Source organism: Pseudorca crassidens, chromosome 1 (genome assembly GCF_039906515.1).
Source record: "Pseudorca crassidens isolate mPseCra1 chromosome 1, mPseCra1.hap1, whole genome shotgun sequence".
NCBI lineage: Eukaryota > Metazoa > Chordata > Mammalia > Artiodactyla > Delphinidae > Pseudorca > Pseudorca crassidens.
The window spans coordinates 190,685,736-190,706,403 of NC_090296.1; the positions used below are offsets into that span (position 1 = coordinate 190,685,736).

Consider the following 20,668-nt stretch of genomic DNA (forward strand, 5'->3'; position numbering starts at 1 on the left):
CCTCCTGCCCCAGAGGGAGGCACGCTGAGATCTGCGTAGCATAGGGAAAGATGAATAATAGAGATTCACCAAATGCGCAAGTACTTGAAATGAGCCATGTGCCAAAAGTCAATCTGTGAGTTAGCGGCGGAAAAACAAAACAACACCCAGATTTGTTAACGCCCCGATTCCCGTGAAGTCACCCTTCCCAGGTGGCCAGCCCTCTCTCCATCTCCACACTCTCTTGGGGGATGGGGTGAGGGTGAGGGCAGTGGGTACGCATGTGCGTGGGTTTTATAAACACAATTATTCACATTTTGCTGACCTGCACCGTGCGTTAAGCTCGTCTTTATCACTCGCTTTCTCATCCCTCTTGAGCAGAGACGCTAAACCAGCAGCCCACAGTTGCCACCCGTCTCCCAAGGCTCCTTTCTGCCAACACTGCCTGGTGCTACCTTAGAGAGTTGGTGGAAACGAGTTTGTAAAGGGATCAAAGAAACAAATAACTCAGCAGTAACACACACACACAAAACAAAGCCACAATGTCAACTTTCCAGAGGCTCGCTCCTGGGAGGGGAGGAGATGCACTGTCTTCCTCTCTTAAAAGTTCCTTTCTCGTCCTCCACACAATCCCATAAAGCTGTCCTTTCGGCATAACAAAGTCAGCCAAATATTGGCCGTTTCAATCGTTCCAAGCAGTACATTTAAAGGCTGGTTAAAATTAACATCAAGGGAGAACGGGGCACAGAAACGGAGGGGTGGGCATGGAAGGAGGGTAAGGTAGGGGAGGGGGGCAAAGAAGGGGATACCGCTAGGCAACCAGAGCCTGGACCCCAACTGCCTGGGAGATGGCTTCCCCTCCTCGCCCTGTGGCCGGCTGAGCTGTCTGCTCCTGGAGCTGTGTGCGCACGTATGTTGGGATGCGTGTCTGGGTGGGGTCCCTGGATGACTGCATCAATCTGCCGTATCCTGACCCTCCTCTGTCACAGCCCCGCCAGGAGACTGGGATTCTCCTTTGTTGTCAAGCACAGCAGAGTTCACCAACTTTTCCAGAAAGGTCCTTGATGCAGAAGGGAGGAGGTACAGGTCCCGCCCTCTTCTTGCCAAAGGCGGAAACTCGTGAGCTGCTTGTGGCTCCCAAGGGTGTACTTTAAGGACTATTTCTTATTTCTCCAAGCCACTAAATGAGCTTTTGATTCCATGCAGAGTGACCATTCCGTACCATTATGTTCGCCACCTCAATCTATACTTTAACATCTATTTGCTTCACCATGTGCCTTTAAGATTACATATTATCAGCCACCCCCAGGGGCTGGAAAGACATCTGTCTGGCTCATTTGGGGGAGTGCCCAGCTTTGCAGCGAGAAGCTTGACAAATGGTGACGGCGATCACGGTGACGTCTGAGGTCAGCCCAAAGCAGTGCTGCTTGACTCCCCCTCTGGCTCGTTTTATGAGGTGGGCTGGTGGCCTGGGAGGTCCCGGACAAAAGGTTCATCACACCCCGGGCCCTCGGTCTGCTCCCAGCTTCTGCACAGGGCTTCCCACCACTGGCTGAGGCTGTACCTCCTGGTGACTTCAGACCAGACAGGAGCAGATGGCCGAGGCAGCTCACGCTTCAGCAGATGGGCCAGCGGGTGGAGCAGACCACCCTTCTCGGTGGAGAAGATACAGAATCAACTCTGTATATTTCTTCTCTTGGCAAAGTGTGTTCTGGGGGAATTCCTGGCTTCCTTGGTAGAGAACAATCCTTTGTATTTTTACAGAAGAACGTGATAAACCACGGAAGTAGCTGAGGATGGGGGGGTGAGCGTATCTGCCTGTGTATGTGGGTATGTGTGCCCATGCAGAGAACCCAGGGCTGTTCACTTATTCCACGCAGCACTAACAGAGCTCCAGGTTTTCTAAAAAAGTCATATCCAGCTTGTATTTTTTAAGCCCATTATAGGTAAGAATATTTACTCTGCCTTCAGTGCTGCTTTATTCAGAGCTCATATTAACTTACTTAACCTTTAAGCCAGTATCACTAGCATCTTTGTCAGGCAGAGAAAAGTGATGACAAGGCAAGAATTATTTAATCTGCTGCTGCCTAAGTGTCTTCCACACCTGATACCCTCAGGCTTCAACACGATGCAGAAACTCTTCGTCATGTGTCAAATCTGTACATCTTCACTATATCGATTAGAAACTGAGTTCAAACAGACGAAATGACCCAGGGAAGCCTGTCTTCAGTTCTCGACCTGAGATGAGGTTTTAAGTCTTTAATTCCAGTAATTTATGAAGCTGGTGTTGGGGCCAACATGGCAGCCACATTATACACGAACTACCTCACATCTCAGATATTTATCGTATATACTTCTTACTTGTGCAGTGAAAGAGAACAGGCTGAGACATCAGAGGATCAATGTTCCAGCTGCATACACTACTCTGTGACCTTGAGCAAGTTAATCGACCTTTCTGAATTTCTGTTTCCTCACCTGAGTTAGCATCTTCTTTACACAGTTAATGTGGAGATTAAATGAGATACGCTCCAGAGAAACTCTACTGTGAAGAACTGTAAAGTCCCAGCATTATTGTGGAGGACATCCAGTAGGAAATCTGGATAACCTTAAGTCTATTAGGGTCATAATTTTTTCTTTTACTTAAATGATCTACTCTTAATCCTTCAAAGATTGCTGAAAAACTGGAGAAATGGGGAGGAGTCAAGATGGTGGTGTGGGAAGACATGGAGTTCAGGTCTCCCTACAACTAGGGCACCTGCCAGACGCTGGTGGGGGACCTCGACACCCAAGGAGATGGGAGGAAGCCCCAAGCGAAGCTGCAGGACATGGGGGGACTGAGCGGGGAGGAGAAGTGGAGGCCGGACAGGACCAGAGCCCCTGAGGGGTGGCTGAGAGGGGGGAGGGGTTCCCAAGGCTGGAAAGACCCTCAGGGGCTCAGATCAGGGGAGAGTGCACCCAGCGTATCCCCTACCCAATCGGCCGGGGAAGTCTGCCTGGCTCTCGGGCCAGGTCCTAGGCCCTCAGTGGTCCCCTCTGGGCTGCAGTGGTCCTGGGGGCATAGGCAGGAGGCCGGGGGAGAACAGGAGGGGCAGGTGGGAGGGGCCCTCCAGGAGAGAAGCAGAGGGCGTTTGCCCCACCCACTCAGGCCGGGGAAGACTGCTGGGCTCCCAGGCTGGGTGTCCTGCCCTCCAACCCTGTCCCCCCACAGGCCACATGGGACCTGGGGACATAGGAGGGAGGTGGGGGTGGGGGGGTGGAGGAGAGCAGGAGAGGCAGTTGGGAGGGGCCCTCCAGGACAGGAGGAGGGGGAGAGGAGTGGAGGGCCTTTCCTGCCCTCTGAGACCAGAGGCAGGAGGCAAGCCGGGGCCCCTCTGGTCCATTGAGCCTAAGCTCCACCCTCCACACCCGCCCAGGGCCTTTTCCAGTCCTGTGGGTTGTAAGCATAGGCCCCACCCACCACCCCTGCTTAGGCCCCGCCCTCCACAGCCACGGTCTTTTCCACCTTTGTTTTTTTAACTATTATGGTTCTGTTTTACCTTCCGGTTGTTGATTCTTATATTCTTTCTAACATATCTGTTAGTTTCCTAGTCTAATTTTATTTTCTACTTTGTTATTGTTCTTTTTTTTTTATTTTATTTTTTTGCTGCCCTCTGTGGCTGGCGGGATCCTGTTTCACGAGCCAGGGGTCAGGCCAAAGCTCCTGCGGTGGGAGCTCTGAGTCCGAACCACTGGACTAACAGAGAACCTCAGACCCCAGGGAACATTCATCAGAGTGAGGTCTCCCGGAGGTCCTCATCTCGGCACCACGACCTAGCTCTACCCAACAGCCTACAAACTCCAGTGTTGGAAGTCTCAGGCCAAACAACCAGTAAGACAGGAATACAATCCCACTCATCAAAAAAAAAAAAAAAAAAAAAGGAGACAGCAAAAAAATATGTCAGATGAAGGAGCAACATAAAATCCTACAAGATCAAATAAATGAAGAGGAAATAGGCAATCTACCTGAAAAAGAATTTAGAGTAATGATAGTAAAGATGATCCAGAATCTCAGAAACAGAATGAGAAAATACAAGAAATGTTTAACAAATATCTAGAAGAACTAAAGAACAAACAGAGATGAACAACAAAATAACTGAAATGAGAAATATACTAGAAGGAATCAATAACAGAATAACTGAGGCAGAAGAACAAATAAGTGAGCTGGAAGACAAAATGGTGGCAATAACTACCGAGGAACAGAATAAAGATAAAAGAATGAAAAGAATTGAAGACAATCTCAGAGACGTCTGAGACAACACTAAACGTACCAACATCCGTATTATAGGGGTCCCAGAAGAAGAAGAGAAAAAGAAAGGGTCTGAGAAAATATTTGAAGAGATTATAGTGGAAAACTTCCCTAACATGGGAAAGGAAATAGTCATCCAAGTCCAGGAAAAAGTCATCCAAGTCCAGGAAAAACAGAGAGTCCCATACAGGGTAAACCCTAGGAGAAACACATGAAGACACATATTAATCAAACTAATAAAAATTAAATTCAAAGAAAAAATACTAAAAGCAGCAAGAGAAAAACAAAAAATACGTAAAAAGGAATCCCCATAAGGTTATCAGCTGACTTTTCAGCAGAAACTGCAGACCAGAGGGAGCGGCAGGATATACTTAAAGTGATGAAAGAGAAAAACCTACAACCAACATTACTCTAGCCAGCAAGGATCTCACTCAGATTCGATGGAGAAATCAAAAGCTTTACAGACAAGCAAAAGCTAAGGGAATTCAGCACCACCAAACCAGCTTTACAGCAAATGCTAAAGACACTTCTTTAGGTGGGAAACACAAGAGAAGAAGAAGACCCACAAAAACAAACCAAAAACAATTAAGAAAATGGTAATAGGAACATACATAGCAATAATAACCTTGAATGTAAATGGATTAAATGCCCCAACCAAAAGACACAGCCTGGCTGAATGGATACAAAAACAAGACCCATATATATGCTGTCTACAAGAGACCCACTTCAGACCTAGGAACACACAGAGACTGAAAGTGAGGGAATGGAAAAAGATATTCCATGCAAATGGAAATCAAAAGAAAGCTGGAGTAGCAATACTCATATCAGATAAAATAGACTTTAAAATAAAGACTGTTACAAGAGACAAGGAAGGACACTACATAATGATCAAGAGATCAATCCAAGAAGATATAATAATTATAAATGTTTACGCATGCAATGTAGGAGCACCTCAATACATAAGGCAAATGCTAACAACCATGAAAGGGGAAATCAACAGTAACACAATAATATAGTAGGGGAATTTAACACGCCACTTACACCAATGGACAGATCATCCAAACAGAAAATAAATAAGGAAACACAAACTTTAAATGACACAACAGACCAAATAGTTTTAATTGACATTTATAGAACATTCCACCCGAAAGTGGCAGAATGCACTTTCTTCTCAAGTGCATGTGGAACATTCTCTAGGACAGATCACATCTTGGGTCACAAATCAAGCCTGGGAAAATTTAAGAAAATTGAAATTGTATCAAGCATCTTTTCTGACCACAATGCTATGAGATTGGAAATCAATTAGAGGAAAAAACCTGTAAAAAACACAAATACATGGAGGCTAAACAGTGTGCTACTAAATAACCAAGAGATCACTGAAGAAATCAAAGAAGAAATAAAAAGTACACAGAAACAAATGACAATGAAAACACGATGACCCAAAATCTATGGGACGCAGCAAAAGCAGTTCTAAGAGGGAAGTTTATAGCAATTCAATCTCACCTCAAGAAACAAGAAATATCTCAAATAACCAATCTAACCCTACACCTAAAGCAACTAGAGAAAGAAGAATAGAGAAAACCCAAAGTCAGTAGAAGGAAAGAAATCATAAAGATCAGAGCAGATATAAATGAAATAGAAACAAAGAAAACCATAGCAAAGATCAATAAAACTAAAAGCTGGTTCTTTGAGAAGATAAACAAAATTGATAAACCCTTAGCCAGACTCATCAAGAAAAAAAGGGAGAGGACGCAAATCAATAAAATTAGAAATGAAAAAGGAGAAATCACAACTGACACCACAGAAATACAAAGGATTATAAGAGACTACTACAAACAATATATGTCAATAAAATGGACAACCACGAAGAAATGGAAAAATTCTTGGATACGTACACTTTTCTAAGACTGAACCAGGAAGAATTAGAAAATATAAACAGACCTATCACAGGTAATGAAATTGAAACTGCAATTAAAAATCTTCCAACAAACAAAAGTCCAGGACCAGATGGCTTCACAGGCGAATACTATCAAACATTTAGTGAAGAGCTAACACCAATCCTTCTCAAACTCTTCCAAAAAACTGCAGAGGGGGAAACACTCCTAAATTCACTCTATGAAGTCACCATCACCCTGATACCAAAATCAGAAAAAGATATCACAAAAAAAGAAAATTATAGACCAATATCACTGATGAACATAGATGCAAAAATCCTGAACAAAAAATACTAGCAAACAGAATCCAACAGCACATTAAAAGGATCATACACCATGATCAAGTGGGATTTATCCCAGGGATGCAAGGATTCGTCAATATACGCAAATCAATCAATGTGATACACCATATTAACAAATTGAAGGAGAAAAACCATATGATCATCTCAATAAGTGCAGAAAAAGCTTTCGACAAAATTCAACAATCACTTATGATAAAAACTCTCCAGAAAATGGGCATAAAGGGAAACTACCTCAACATAATAAAGGCCATATATGACAAACCCACAGCCAACATCATACTCAATGGTGAAAAACTGAAAGTATTTCCTCTAAGATCAGGAAAAAGATAAGGATGGCCACTCTTGCCACTCTTATTCAACATAATTTTGGAAGTCCTAGCCATGGAAATCAGAGAAGGAAAAGAAATACAAATTGGAAAAGAAGAAGTAAAAATTTCACTGTTTGCAGATGGCATTATACTATATATAGAAAATCCTAAAGATGCTACCAGAAAACTACTAGAACCAAACAATGAATTCGGTAAGGTTGCAGGATACAAAATTAATGCACAGAAATCTCTGGCATTCCTATATTCTAACAACGAAAAATCAGAAAGAGAAATTAAGGAAACAATCCCACTTACCATTGCAACAAAAAGAATAAAATACCTAGGAATAAACCTACCAAAGGAGGCAAAAGACTTGTACTCAGAAAACTATAAAACACTGATGAAAGAAATCAAAGATGACATAAACAGATGGAGAAATATACCATGTTCTTGGATTGGAAGAATCAATATTGTGACAATGACTATACTACCCAAAGCAATCTACAGATTCAATGCAATTCCTATCAAACTACCAGTGGCATTCTTCACAGGATTAGAACAAAAAATTTCACAATTTTTATGGAAACCCAAAAGACCCCGAATAGCTAAAGCAATCTTGAGAAAGAAAAATGGAGCTGGAGGAATCAGGCTCCCCAACTTCAAACTGCACTACAAAGCTACAGTAATCAAGACAGTAAGGTACTGGCACAAAAACAGAAATATTGATCAATGCAACGGGATAGAAAGCCCAGAGATAAACCCACACACATATGGGCACCTAATTTACGACAAAGGACGCAAGACCATACAATGGAGAAGAGACAGCCTCTTCAATAAGTGGTGCTGCGAAAACTGGACAGCTACATGTAAAAGAATGAAATTAGAACACTCCCTAACACCATACACAAAAATAAACTAAAAATGGATTAAAGACCTAAATGTAAGACCAGACACTATAAAACTCTTAGAGGAAAACATAGGAAAACCAATCCTATGTTTTGACATAAGCCACAGCAAGATCTTTTTTGACCCACCTCCTAGAGTAATGAAAATAAAAATAAACAAATAGGACCTTAAAACCTGAACAACTGAAACTTAAAAGCTTTTGCACAGCAAAGGAAACCATAAACAAGATGAAAAGACAACCCTCAGAATGGGGGAAAATATTTGCAAATGAAACAACGGACAAAGGATTAATCTCCAAAATATACAAACAGCTCATGGAGCTCAATATCAAAAAAACAAATAATCCAATTAAAAAATAGGTGGAAGAGCTAAATAGAAATTTCACCAAAGAAGACATACAGATGGCCAAGAGGCACATGAAAAGATGCTCAACATCACTAATTATTAGAGAAATACAAATCACGACTACGATGAGGTATTACCTCACACCGGTCAGAACGGCCATTATCAAAAAATCTAGAAACAATAAATGTTGGAAAGGGTGTGGTGAAAAGGGAACCCTCCTGCACTGTTGGTGGGAATGTAAATTGATACAACCACTATGGAGAACAGTATGGAGGTTCCTTAAAAAACTAAAAATAGAACTACCATACGACCCAGCAATCCCACTACTGGGCACATACCCTGAGAAAACCGTAATTCAAAAAGAGACATGTACCACAATGTTCACTGCAGCACTATTTACAATAGCCAGGACATGGAACCAACCTAAATGTCCACTGACAGATGAATGGATAAAGATGTGGCACATATATACAATGGAATATTACTCAGCCATAAAAAGAAATGAAATTGAGTTATTTGTAGTGAGGTGGATGGACCTAGAGTCTGTCATACAGAGTGAAGTAAGTCAGAAAGAAAAACAAATACCGTATGCTAATGCATATATATGGAATCCTAAAAAAACAAAAATGGTACTGATGAACCTAATGTCAGGGCAGGAATAAAGACGAAGACACAGAGAATGGACTTGAGGACATGGAGAGGGGAAATGGTTAACTGGAACGAAGTGAGAGAGTGGCATGGACATATATACACTACCAAATGTAAAATAGATAGCTAGTGGGAAGCAGCCGCATAGCACAGGGAGATCAGCTCGGTGCTTTGTGACCACCTAGAGGGGTGGGATAGGGAGGGTGGGAGGGAGACGCAAGAGGGAGGGGATATGGGGATATATGTATGCATATGGTTGATTCACTTTGTTGTACAACAGAAACTGACACAGTATTGTGAAGCAATTATACTCCAATGAAGATTTAAAAAAAAAAAAAAAAAGATCACTGTCCAACAGAAATATCATGGGAGGCCAATAGGAAATTGTAACGTTTTTAGTAGCCAAATGAAACGAGGAACAAGAAATAGGTGAGATTAATTTTAATTATGTATTTTCTTTCACCTCACCCCAAATATTATCATTTCAACATGGAATCATCGATATAAAAATCATTAATAAGATATTTTCCTTTTATTTAAAAAAATATGAAGCTTCAAAATCTGGTGCATATTTCACACTCACAGCCCATCTTGACTGGGACTGGCCACATTTCAAGGGCTCCAATGTACTCTGCAGTGTAGCTTTAAATCTCTCCTGATGTTTCCGTCCCACTGGTTTTCTCAAGATTAGGGACACCATGTAACTGAGAACAATAGTTTAGCTACTCTCTTTAATTCTCTTGAAAAACACTGACTTGTTGAAGTTTGTTCCGTTTCTCAGAATCACAGGACACTTTGTTCCTCTATTTTAATGAAGTAGACAGTTATCAATGTGCTGCCGATGGCCACTTAGAGATGGGGTTAGAGAGACACGGTAATCCTAGGATCTGCCCCACATCACAGCTCCCACTGTGGCAGAGCTGCGGGGATGGAGAGGACTCTGATTTGCTCTATCATCAAAGGGAAGAAATTCTGCCAACAGAGCATAATACCCACTCATCTAAAGTGCTGGGAAAGGGCTTTAAAAAACAGGTCTGTTTTTCTTGCACTGGCCTTTCTTCCTGGAGGACAGGATCTCATGTAGTATCATAAGCCTCAAGAGACCCTAATAAGGAAGGACCACACCTCAGGCATTCCAATCTAGCGAAAATTTATTCTATTTTTAAAAAACCCAAGAGAAAGGGCCCAGAATCTTCCCGTTTATGGCTTCCAGTTCTCCACCGACCGACCCTCACTGTCAGGAAATTCTTCTCCATCTTAATGCAATGACTCTTACTAAGGCTAAAGCACATTTCCCTTTCTTTGCTTCCAAAATGCTCCCTTAAACACGCATTCAGGTCAGAAAAAAAGTGAAGAAAGTCATTTTAAAGGAATAACTGTACGCAGAGCAGGCGTGAGGAGTTCAGTTTAATACAAAACATGCATGACGCCCTCTTGTCTGGTTATGGAAGCGTCAAGAAGAGGCTGATTGAGAGACGTACATGATGGCGGCCTCTCTCATTTTGATGCGGGCTTTTTCGAGTACACTTCTAATTGATTGAAACAGTTTTGGGCAACAGCGCAAATGCCATTGTCTCCGGGTTGGATGGGAGTGTGATGCAGCTGAACGAAGTCCAAACGGATGAGCAAAGCTGAAGGCTTGACTTGTTACCGAATGACATCCTTGTGTCATAGCATCGTTCCAGCTGTCCTTAAGTGCAATTTAAGGACTTAGGGAGTTCCATGGTAATGTCATGGTGTCAGGGACCTGCCTGTGGATTTAGGGATAAGCCTTTCAAATATCAAATTCCCGTACGTGCACTCCTGACCTTTGCTCTTTCCCCTGTACAGGTAATGGGGGATTTACTCAAGGTCAACAGGAATTTGGACGTGCAGATTCCACTACGTAATCTCAAACGGCTTTATAATAAGCCTTCGATGTTGGGATTATCGCCATTGTGCTCTGTAACCCAGAGAAGGGAAATGCTTCCATTCAGAGTGGCCAGGTCTGCACCGGTGCAGGAAATAATCTCTGTGGTTGTCTAGTTACAGTAGGTCCTTATTAGTTACCTATTTTATATATAGTAGTGTGTATATGTCAATCCCAATCTCCCAATTTATCCCTCCTCACCTCCCTTTCACCCTTGGTAACCATACATTTGTTTTCTACATCTGTGACTCTATTTCTGTTTCGTAAATAAGTTCATTTGTACCAGTTTTTTAGATTCCACATACAAGCAATGTCATATATTTGTCTTTCTCTGTCTGACTTACTTCACTCAGTGTGACAATCTCTAGGTCCATCCATGTCGCTGCAAATGGCATTATTTTGTTCTTTTTTATGGTCGAGTAGTATTCCATTGTATATATGCACCACATCTTTTTTTTATCCATTCCTCCATCGATGGACAATTAGGCTGCTTCCATGTTTTCTTTTTTCTTTTTTTTTTGGTTCTCTGTAGAGCAATTGGTCCTTTGGGGAGGTACTTCCACGGTATCTTAGGATTTGCCCATTCTTTCATTCCACAAGGATTTATTTAGTGACCTATGTGCCAGGCACTGGGCTGAGTGCTGGGGACACACAGTGATCGTGACACAGACCCAGCCCTCAAATTGCTGGTGGCTCTGGGAAACGCTGAGAAGTAAACAGGCAATGGCAGTGAGTTGTGATGAGTTGTGACAGCAAGAGGGAAACCTCAGGGGGAAGGGTGACAGCTAATGTCACTGAGCAGGACCCCAGGGGCCTTCCCGGACAGACACCCCATGGCCTCTGCCTGCCTCTTGTTTATAGAAGAACTTTAGCCTCCTACGCCTTCCCCAAGTTCCAAAGAGCAAATTTAATCAGAGAAGTGAGAAAATGCAAAAACAAAGGAAAACAGTCAAGCCAGAGAAAATAATAATCGTTTAGCCATTAAACAAAATCAAGGACTCAAGGGTCACAGATAATATTCTGAACCATATCCTTTGAGCTGTTTTGGAGGTACTAAGCCCCTCACCAGGTGGAAGAAGTTAAGTGTACGCTGACCACAGGCACGCAGACCCCAGACTGGTTGGAAGCAGAAGATTGATGATGTTGACTCCCGACTACCTCTCCACCAACCAATCAGAAGAATGTCCATGAGCTGATCACACCCCCCGCAACCCTCTTCCTCATCCTGTCTTTAAAAAGCGTTCCCTGAAAGCCGTTGGGAGTTCAGGCCTTGTGAAGATTAGCTTCCCAAACTCCTTGCTTGGTGCCTGCAATAAATGTTGCACTTCCCTTCACCACAACTTGGTATCAGCAGCCAGCTTTACTGCATGCAGGACAGTAGACCCAAGTCTGGTTTGGTAACAGTAAGACCCAGACCTGGGAGGGGCAGGGGGGCCGGGGAAAGCCTTGGGGGTGGAAGTGTCTGCTAAGCTGTGAACTGAAAGTTTAACAGAAACCATCCAGGGACAGAGGTGAGGGTATGGGAAGGAGTGTTCTAGGAAGAGGGAATAACATTTGAAGCATGTTCTAAAAAGGGATGGGAAGAGTATGAACTTCTCTTGTTTAGCCTAATTCAACATTTTCTTGACGGTCAAGGGTTGAGGATGACCTTTCCAAAACTGCTGCACATCAGTAATTACATCTCTTTTCTGTGACTCGAGTCCACTTCAGATGCCCCCAATCATACTTTCCCAGGGCAGGCTGGCCGACAGATTGTCATTTCACTGCCACTTGAGGTCTTATTTCCTGTTTAAGAGAGCGGCTGCTTTCTAAGAGTTGGTATAAAAAAAGCAACTAAAACACACCAGACCACTCACCTCTAAGCATCTGAAGATGCTTCTTAACAATTTAAAGCTCCAAATGCTTTGTTAGTTAGTGACGCTGCTAACTGAAGAGACCTTGCTCACTTTGCAGTCCTGTCCACTGCCCCACCCTCCAAATCCAAGCCGGAAGTTTTAACTCTTAATATGAATGTGATCCTCTGAATCTAATCTAACAAGGACGTAATCCAAAATGTGAAAGAACCCTACACAGGTAGATAAATTAATCACAGCATTTACTTGTAATCGTGGAAAAATTGTAAAGAAACCTTCAATGGACCCAAACGGGTAAATGATTTGATACTAACGGAATATCCATTTCTGGAATTTATGCAGCTATGAACAAAGATGACAACTTACAGTAACTTGGAAAAGGCTGATGAAAGACGTTAAGTGAAAAAAAAATACAGAGAATTAGTCACACATTATGATTACAACCATGTAAGAAATACAAAGATGAAAAAAAGCTGGAAAGAAATCTGCTAAAGTGAGAATAGTAGTCAAACTAGTATGTTATGGTTTTGAGCTTCTTCCCACGGTTTCTCTCTTCCCTACACTGCATTTGTAATACCTTTATAATTGAAATCTTATTAAAAGTATTCACTCTTTAAGTTGGCAGTTTGAACATTTTCAAGTCCCAGCAGCAAGTACAAGTAAGAGATCTGAGTGTCTGGGCATCATTTCAACCTCCTGATGTACTGTAGCTCCTTCAGGGCAAAATATGAGGGAGGATGAGGGGCACTGCCCTGAGAATTTTTATAGACATTGGAGAATATCAAGCAAATCGAGTTAGAAAAGCTGGAAGCAAGCAACAGATTTAGAGAGAAGTTCTTTAAATCAAGTTTGGCAACGTCATTCTTTAGGGCTTTGAGGAAAACAATGATACATATTTTTTGAAGCTGAACAAAACCAGGGTCTATGATTCTAATTCCTGCTCTGACTTCTCTGCCACTGATATGTTCTTAGTTTGGGGATAAATGGATTGATCTCCTGTGCGTTAACTGACGTATAGATGGTCAACAGCGATGGCAGTGATGACCTATGGGAGGGGATCGGGGGTTACTGAGCCCTTAGAGGGAAGACAGAGCCAGGAGATTGTTTTTCTTTCTTCACATCTATGAAGGCGTAACTTGAAAACAACGAACTGTTTTCTATCCCCTCTGAGCCAGGAAGATGACAAAATCAGTCTTAATTGTAGCAAGAGTTCTCTAGGTTATATTATAGTTAACTCCTTCCACGTAGAAAGATTAGTTAATGGCAGTTGTGGAATTTCCTTTTCTAGAGGTTTGTAACAATAGGTTAGATCTACATCTGGCCTCGAATGCCTTAGGCGTGGCGCACAAAGACACAGAATGAGCAAAAATAGCACTCACACACACACACAGATACCACCGTGTGCCCCGGTCCTCACTCGCAGATTTTAACAGAGGTTTTAACACAGTTTATATTCTCACCCACCCTTCAGCTGAATCAAAGTCTGAACTGCATCAGTCACAGAAGAGACTTAGAAAGTTGGCCAAAAGTCATTTACCTGTACTAGGAGTTCCAGCTTCCGGTCATCAAGAAGATGTACTTGACATCGACGGCCTTCCGTCATCTAAGAAAAAAGACAAATGACGGTCACCAAGAGCCTAGCAGCCTTTCACAGGTTAGAGCGTCCCCAATGCTGATGTCACCAGGCACGTTCCTCTGGGCAAAGCTTCCCCTGGGAGTTGGAGCCATATGAGGCCAAGATGCGGCAGGATTAGGTCATTCATTCATTCAACAGTATTTATTGAGCATATTCTGTGTGCCAAGCACTGTTCTGAGAGCTGGGTGTATAGCAGCACACAAGACTAGGTCCCTGCCCTCATGGAGCTTACATTCTAACAGGGGAGATGTAAAATAAACTAGCAAATGCGTCTATACCATAATATCAGGTGGTGACGAGTGTTCTTCATTCTTGAGTCATTCTTCCATTCAATAATTTTATCACCGTGCATTAGGGACACAGTTCAGTACCTGGTCTCTGCATCTCTCGACTTATCCCCCTAACTGATGAAAGGGAGCAGATGACCACCCCGCTGCCAACTGCATTTGATTTCTGTGTTACTCATCCCCTCTCCTCATTTATGACTCTACTCCGTACAGAGCTTTCACTTATGTTACAGGAACCCTGGAGATAAGTGCTCACAGCTGAACTTGACCCCGACCCTTGTACCTTTCACCACTTACATATCTGTGTAATAGGAAGAGCATCTTGGCAGGAACTGGAAGACCCGAGTCAAATCTTAGCCCCGCTGATTATTGGCTGCAGGACTTTGAACAAGCCTCTGTTCATCTCTGCACCCCAATCTCAGACACAAAAGCGAGTGGGCAGGCCCAATGCGGGTGCTGGTGAGTGTTTAACAGTTGGCTTTCTGGAAGGAGAGAGTTTTACTCTGTAGCATTGGCTGGAGCCCTGGTATCACCCTCAAAGGAAATCCTCTAAAGAGCAAGCCTTCTGGTAGCTGTCACAGCTGGCCACCACTCCAACCAAAAGGTGTCTTGCCGCTCCAAGTATCTTCACCATCTCCGATTTCAAGCTACTGTCAGGACAACACTGAGTGTTTCTAACAGACAGATATAACACATGCCACCTGCACATAGAATGCCGCTGGGAGAGGGCATGCCCCTTCCCCATACCTTCCCTAGGCATCTCTTCTACCTGGCTGTTCCTGAGTTCTGTTCTTTTATAATAAACCAGTAATCTAGTAAGTTAAAAACAAAACAAAACAAAAACCGATACACACTACCTCAAGAGTGTAGATGCTAGCAAAGGACTGTAAAATAATTAGGAAGCGGATTGATTTATGTAGTTATTATAGTATTTATTACCCTTGCTTTTAATATAATTTAGTTAACTGTAAGTTTATATAATTTAGTGTTAATAATGCCTATGTTTTAGAAGTGGAGCACAGAATTCCTGAAAATATAACAACTGGTGCTCATGAGCTGCCCCGGTACAGCTGCCAGGACCGGAAGACCCAAGCACTCCTTTCGGTCCTTGGATTTTTATATGACGGTAGCCCCCACTGAAGCCACCTTCTTCTTCCCCAGCTACCAGCCACTTCATGCAGATCCAAAGGAAGGATGCACATGGGCTGATTCCGGCCCTGCCTCACGACATGGGCATCAGAGTCCCTTCCTGGAAGCGCCTTCTCCAGGAAACACGCAGAAGGTGGCCTCTTCTCTTGTTGCCCAACCCGGCTCATTCCCTGACCATCAGCACGTGCAAAGCTGCTGTGTCCTCCTACGAGAGAATTCTTTCTCCTTCCCCTGAAGAAGGCAACGAAGTCATATTATTATTCATGCTTCCATCAAGTCATATTATCACTCACAGTGATTCATAAGAATATGATTCAGCTGTAAAAAAGAGGAAATCTTGCTATTGGTGACAACATGGATGGACTTGGAGGGCATTATGCTCAGTGAAATAAGTCAGACAGAAGAAGACAAATACTGTATGATCTCACTTATATGTGGAATCTAAAACAAACAAACAAACAACAAAACCAAAAAACCATGAGCCCCTAGATACAGAGAACATGCTGGTGGTTGCCAAAGACAGGGGATGGACATGGGGGGCGGGTGTGAACTGGGGAAGGCGGTCAAAAAGTACAAGCTTCCAGTTAAAATAAATAAGACTTGGGAATGTATCGTACAGCATGCTAACTACAATGAATAATACTGTGTCATATATTTGAGAGTTGCTAAGACAGCAGATATTAAAAGTTCTCATCACAAGAAAAAAATCTTGTAACATATATGGGGACAGATGTTAGCTAGACTTACTGTGGTGATCATGTCACGATATATACAGATATAGAATCATTATGTTGCATGCCTTAATATAATCTTATAAGTCAACTATATCTCAATTTAAAAAAAGAAAACAACTTTTACAAAATAAATAAAAAACTTTGCTGGAAAAAAAAAATCCATTGGCTTCATCTCAATCATTCACCCCTCTAAGTTCAAAGAAAACTACTATAATTATAAATTACACAAAAATATATGCTTCCATACCAAAATGTATAAATTTTTCTTTCACCAAAAAAGTGCACCCAGGGCTTCCGTCTGGGTGCACCCAGGCAGGCCGTCTGCCAATGCAGGCGACACGGGTTCGAGCCCTGGTCCAGGAAAATCCCACATGCCGCAGAGCAACTAAGCCCATGCGCCACAACTACTGAGCCTGTGCTCTAGAGCCCGCGAGCCACAACTACTGCAGCCCGCGTGCCACAACTACTGAAGCCCGAGCGCCTAGACCCCATGCTCCGCAACAAGAGAAGCCCCCGCAATGAGAAGCCCGTGCACTGCAACGACGAGTAGCCCCCACTCACCGCAACTAAAGAAAGCCCACGCGCAGCAACGAAGACCCAACGCAGCCAAAAAAAAAAAAAAAAAAGAAAGAAAAGGGTACCCAAAATGTTCAAGTTTCAATAGGGCAGCTGACAGCAACTGCACAAGTACTCTGGATAACATTTTAGATATTCAGCACTTGAGTTCTCATTAGGAAGAACTCAAGATCAACAGAGAGGGAGTTCTAGAAAGGAGAGTGCTACAACCATCTGGCATATTATTTTGGAATTCCTTCAAAAACACTTATTAAGAATTTGAGAAAATTCTCTGAAGGGTGGGGACAATTTTAAGGAAGTTTTAGAAAGCAATTCTGCTTGTCCTGTGCATATTTAAAGCACAAAGTTTTGAACTTCCTTTTACTGTCAAAGGTTAAGGGTATAAACATGTTCATGTTCTTGAGTTACTTATTCACGTTCTAATAAGCTGTACAAAAACCAAGGAAAATTGGTATCCAAGACATTACTGTATCAAATAAAGTTCTAATAACAGTCATAAAGAAGAGGTAGCCTATCATTTTCTCAAAATATTTCCAAGCATGCCAAGTGTGACGTGACCCCGAGTTCATACCCATACCTAAAAGTGTATCGTGAGATTCTCATTTTCATCTGAAACATACAATTCCCATTCCCTTGATCTCACCTCATCTGCTCAGCAGTTTAAAGAAGTAGCTATGCATCCAGATGTTAAGATCTACCCAAAGAGCTTCCAATTCATTCTTCTCTTCAACAAAATCTCATTACTAAGCCCTGAGGAATTTATAAGCACACTCCCTAGTCTAATAGGAAATTTACAAGCTGCCTCCCTTTTGGAAGGCAAACCGTCCCCGAGAAAAGTCAGCACAGAGAAGTGAGTCTGAACCGAGACTCAACTCTGAATCATCATGTCTTTGAAAGCACAACTTTCTTTTGACAGCACAGCTGTGGCTTTTTTTCTCAAAAGGGAGACCTGTCTATTGTTCTACACGGATGGGAGATCGGAGCAGCCTGTTCTCGTCATCAGTTCAGAAGAAGGTTGCCGTCCTGGGTGTGTACGGAGAAAGAGTGGTTGGACATCTGTAGCTCTGTCTGGCTTCCAGGGCACAGTGAAATTTTCTTTTGAATACGAACAATTGTAAACAAATACTCCTTTCCTTGTTCTTGTTTTCAGCTGCTCAGGCACAACTGAAGGGCTGGCATCACCCTCAAAGGAAATGCTTTTGGAGAACAAGGCTTCTTGCAGATGTCAGCTGGCTACCGCTCCAGCCATAAATCGACTTGTTACGATACAATTCCATACCAAGCAGAAGCCCGCCAAGTGCACTGTGACCCCAAAGGATACACAGAAAAGTGTTATTTTGAAAGTGAGGCGTCCACCCCATTTATCCAACTTTGCTGTTAAGACACACACCGAATCACGAAAACTACATTTAAACATGGAAATGCCTTTGTAACACGAGCTTAAGGGAACACAGTAGAATATGAGACGTGCACTATAAAGGCAGCCAATAAAATTGTCATGAACATGTACGGGAACGAAGAGGCAAAAATAAGACAGTTGATGTGCTAGGTTAATAGGCTTATGGGTGGTCCCCATCCCCACCCCTACCCAAATATGACTTCACATCTTTTTTCTTCTTCAGTTAAGAAATGTAGAAAAGAAACTTAATCTAGAAAAATGAAGGACACTTTGAGGTCAGCCATAGGAAATGGAGCTCGAGAAGCTTCGTTCTCAGAAAATTCTTCTTAGATTGCCTATATTTTAACATATCAAATCAAACGAATTAATTTACAAATGAGAATTATGATTGTCACAGATGTTAGAAACCTCAAGACCGGAAGTCTCACACCTTCTCTCCCTGCAGGAGGAATTCATGGGAGACCGACTGAGACCAGAAAGGATTCAGGGAGCACAGGATCTGAAAGGCGGGGTGTTTGAGGGCCTCCATCTACCAGAGCCTAACATATTCCTGACGGCGGAAGGGGGTTCTGTCCAAGTATGACAGAGGAGTCCCCTCTGCAGGGCATCACCGAAAAACAAATAACTACCTAACTAGCAATGGCAAACTCCCCCAAAGGGCGATTCTGAAGAGCTTTACATGGAGGGGTACAGGGTTCAGCATGTGAAAATATGTTTTATTAGGAATGTTTTCTCTTCAAATTCAAAACTAAGTAAACCCCATTCCAATATGCTTCTCGTTATCACCTTTTTCTCTACACATCACCCCCTCCTCTCTCTCCCTCTTTGAGTCACTTCTTGGATGTCCGCTCTCCCCTTTTTCTTGCCCCTTGTCAAATGTGTTATCTACTATGGTATATACATGAAGAGGAAGTACTCTGAAGAAATAACCCTAGTTCCCCTGTTCATAATATTTTCAGAGAAAACTAATGCAATTGTGCAAATGACAACAGGGTAACAGGTAATAAACTTAGAAAAACATACGACTTCAAACAATAAAAACTGAAGTACATTCAATTAACGCATGTTACCATAATACTTCCTGAGACTAATTTATACTGGAACTGTTATCACTAAGACACTGGGGGCTGAGGTGAGGGTAGGGAGGGAAGGAGAGCCAGGTTCCTAGTTACCACGTGCCTACTTGTTCATAGCTCTGCACAAGTTACCAAGCTGTGATTCAGATTCACTTTAGAGATAATACCTCATGGACAATAAAATAAGAAATATTAAAGACTCATTGGAATTGCACAAAACCAAGAATTCACATTTCCAAAACACACTTTGGAGAGTTGTCAGTACTCCCCCAAACAACCCGAAATCTGACCCTTTAAAACGTTATCATCAAAGAGAAAATTCCGATTTCTGAAGTGTCCAAGCCAAGGCCCAAACCTAGAGACGTAAGTCTTAGAGCACGTCCTGTGAGCACGGTCCATGAAGCCACGGAGTGTCCCGGGGATGCCAGAAGTATGACAGCAGCACCTCACAATCCGCCCTCTGACCCAGGCCATTCTGTGGCTCGGAAGGAAATTCCAGAGACATGACTACAAGTTCCCAGGGAAACTCACTGCTGGGGCTTCTGCTGTTTGGGTCACCTCAATGTGTCACATCCCTCTCTCCACTTCAGTTTCCTCTGCAGATAAATGAGGACCCAAGGACTCACCTAAGTACCAGAAAGTCACAGGATACCAGAATCGCAGTAATTATGAAGCTGTCACATCCAGGGGACGAATAAATGCCACACATTCACAGTGGCCTCAAGAAAGTCAACCCCACAGTAAATGACTACACAGATAGAAAGGATTTCAGGCAAATTAAAAGCTGTTAAAAATATTCATCCATCTGCTGCTCACACCTAACCTGTACCACGGACATACCAGATATAATAAGTTATTATAATGTATATTTCAAACATTATAATAAAAGTGCATGAGGGTCAACAGGGAGGGGATAAGGGGATATATGTATATATATAGCTGATTCACTCTGTTATACAGCAGAAACTAACATACCATTGTAAAGCAATTATACTCCAGTAAAGATGTTAAAAAAAAAAAAGTGCATGAGGGGCCTCTGCTTATAACCTTTAAAAAAAGTTAAAGGTATATTGTCCATTTTTACTATGGTTTTTCCCTCTGTCTGATTTATCTCAAGCTTGTTACCTTTTTTTGGTCTCTAAGTGACATCATATTAAAATAAAGATGCTCATGGAAAGAAAGGAGATATCAAGTGTTAGACAGCAGAAGTCTGATTCAGAGAGAATGACTTGATCCCAGCTTTGCTCCATGACCTCTGGCAAGTTATTTCACCTCTGTCTTCATTATGAGTCTCCTGGGTTCAGAAGGACACACACAGGCATGTTCTTGAGGTTCTTGGCTG

The 20,668-nt window shown here is 42.6% G+C and overlaps 1 protein-coding gene across 8 annotated transcripts in view; it reads right to left on the reverse strand.

Annotated features, from left to right (window-relative positions):
- The window catches only part of FRMD4A (FERM domain containing 4A), a 646,084-nt gene that overhangs the window by 206,403 nt on the left and 419,013 nt on the right, over nt 1–20,668 (reverse strand). For 7 of the 8 annotated variants that reach the window (XM_067703847.1, XM_067703859.1, XM_067703855.1 and 4 more), the window contains one exon: nt 14,007–14,072. In XM_067703847.1, coding sequence (XP_067559948.1) covers nt 14,007–14,072 — 66 coding nt within the window. Of the gene's footprint in view, nt 1–14,006; nt 14,073–17,494; nt 17,637–20,668 lie in introns of those variants that run through there. The other variant, XM_067703871.1, reaches the window with a different exon arrangement.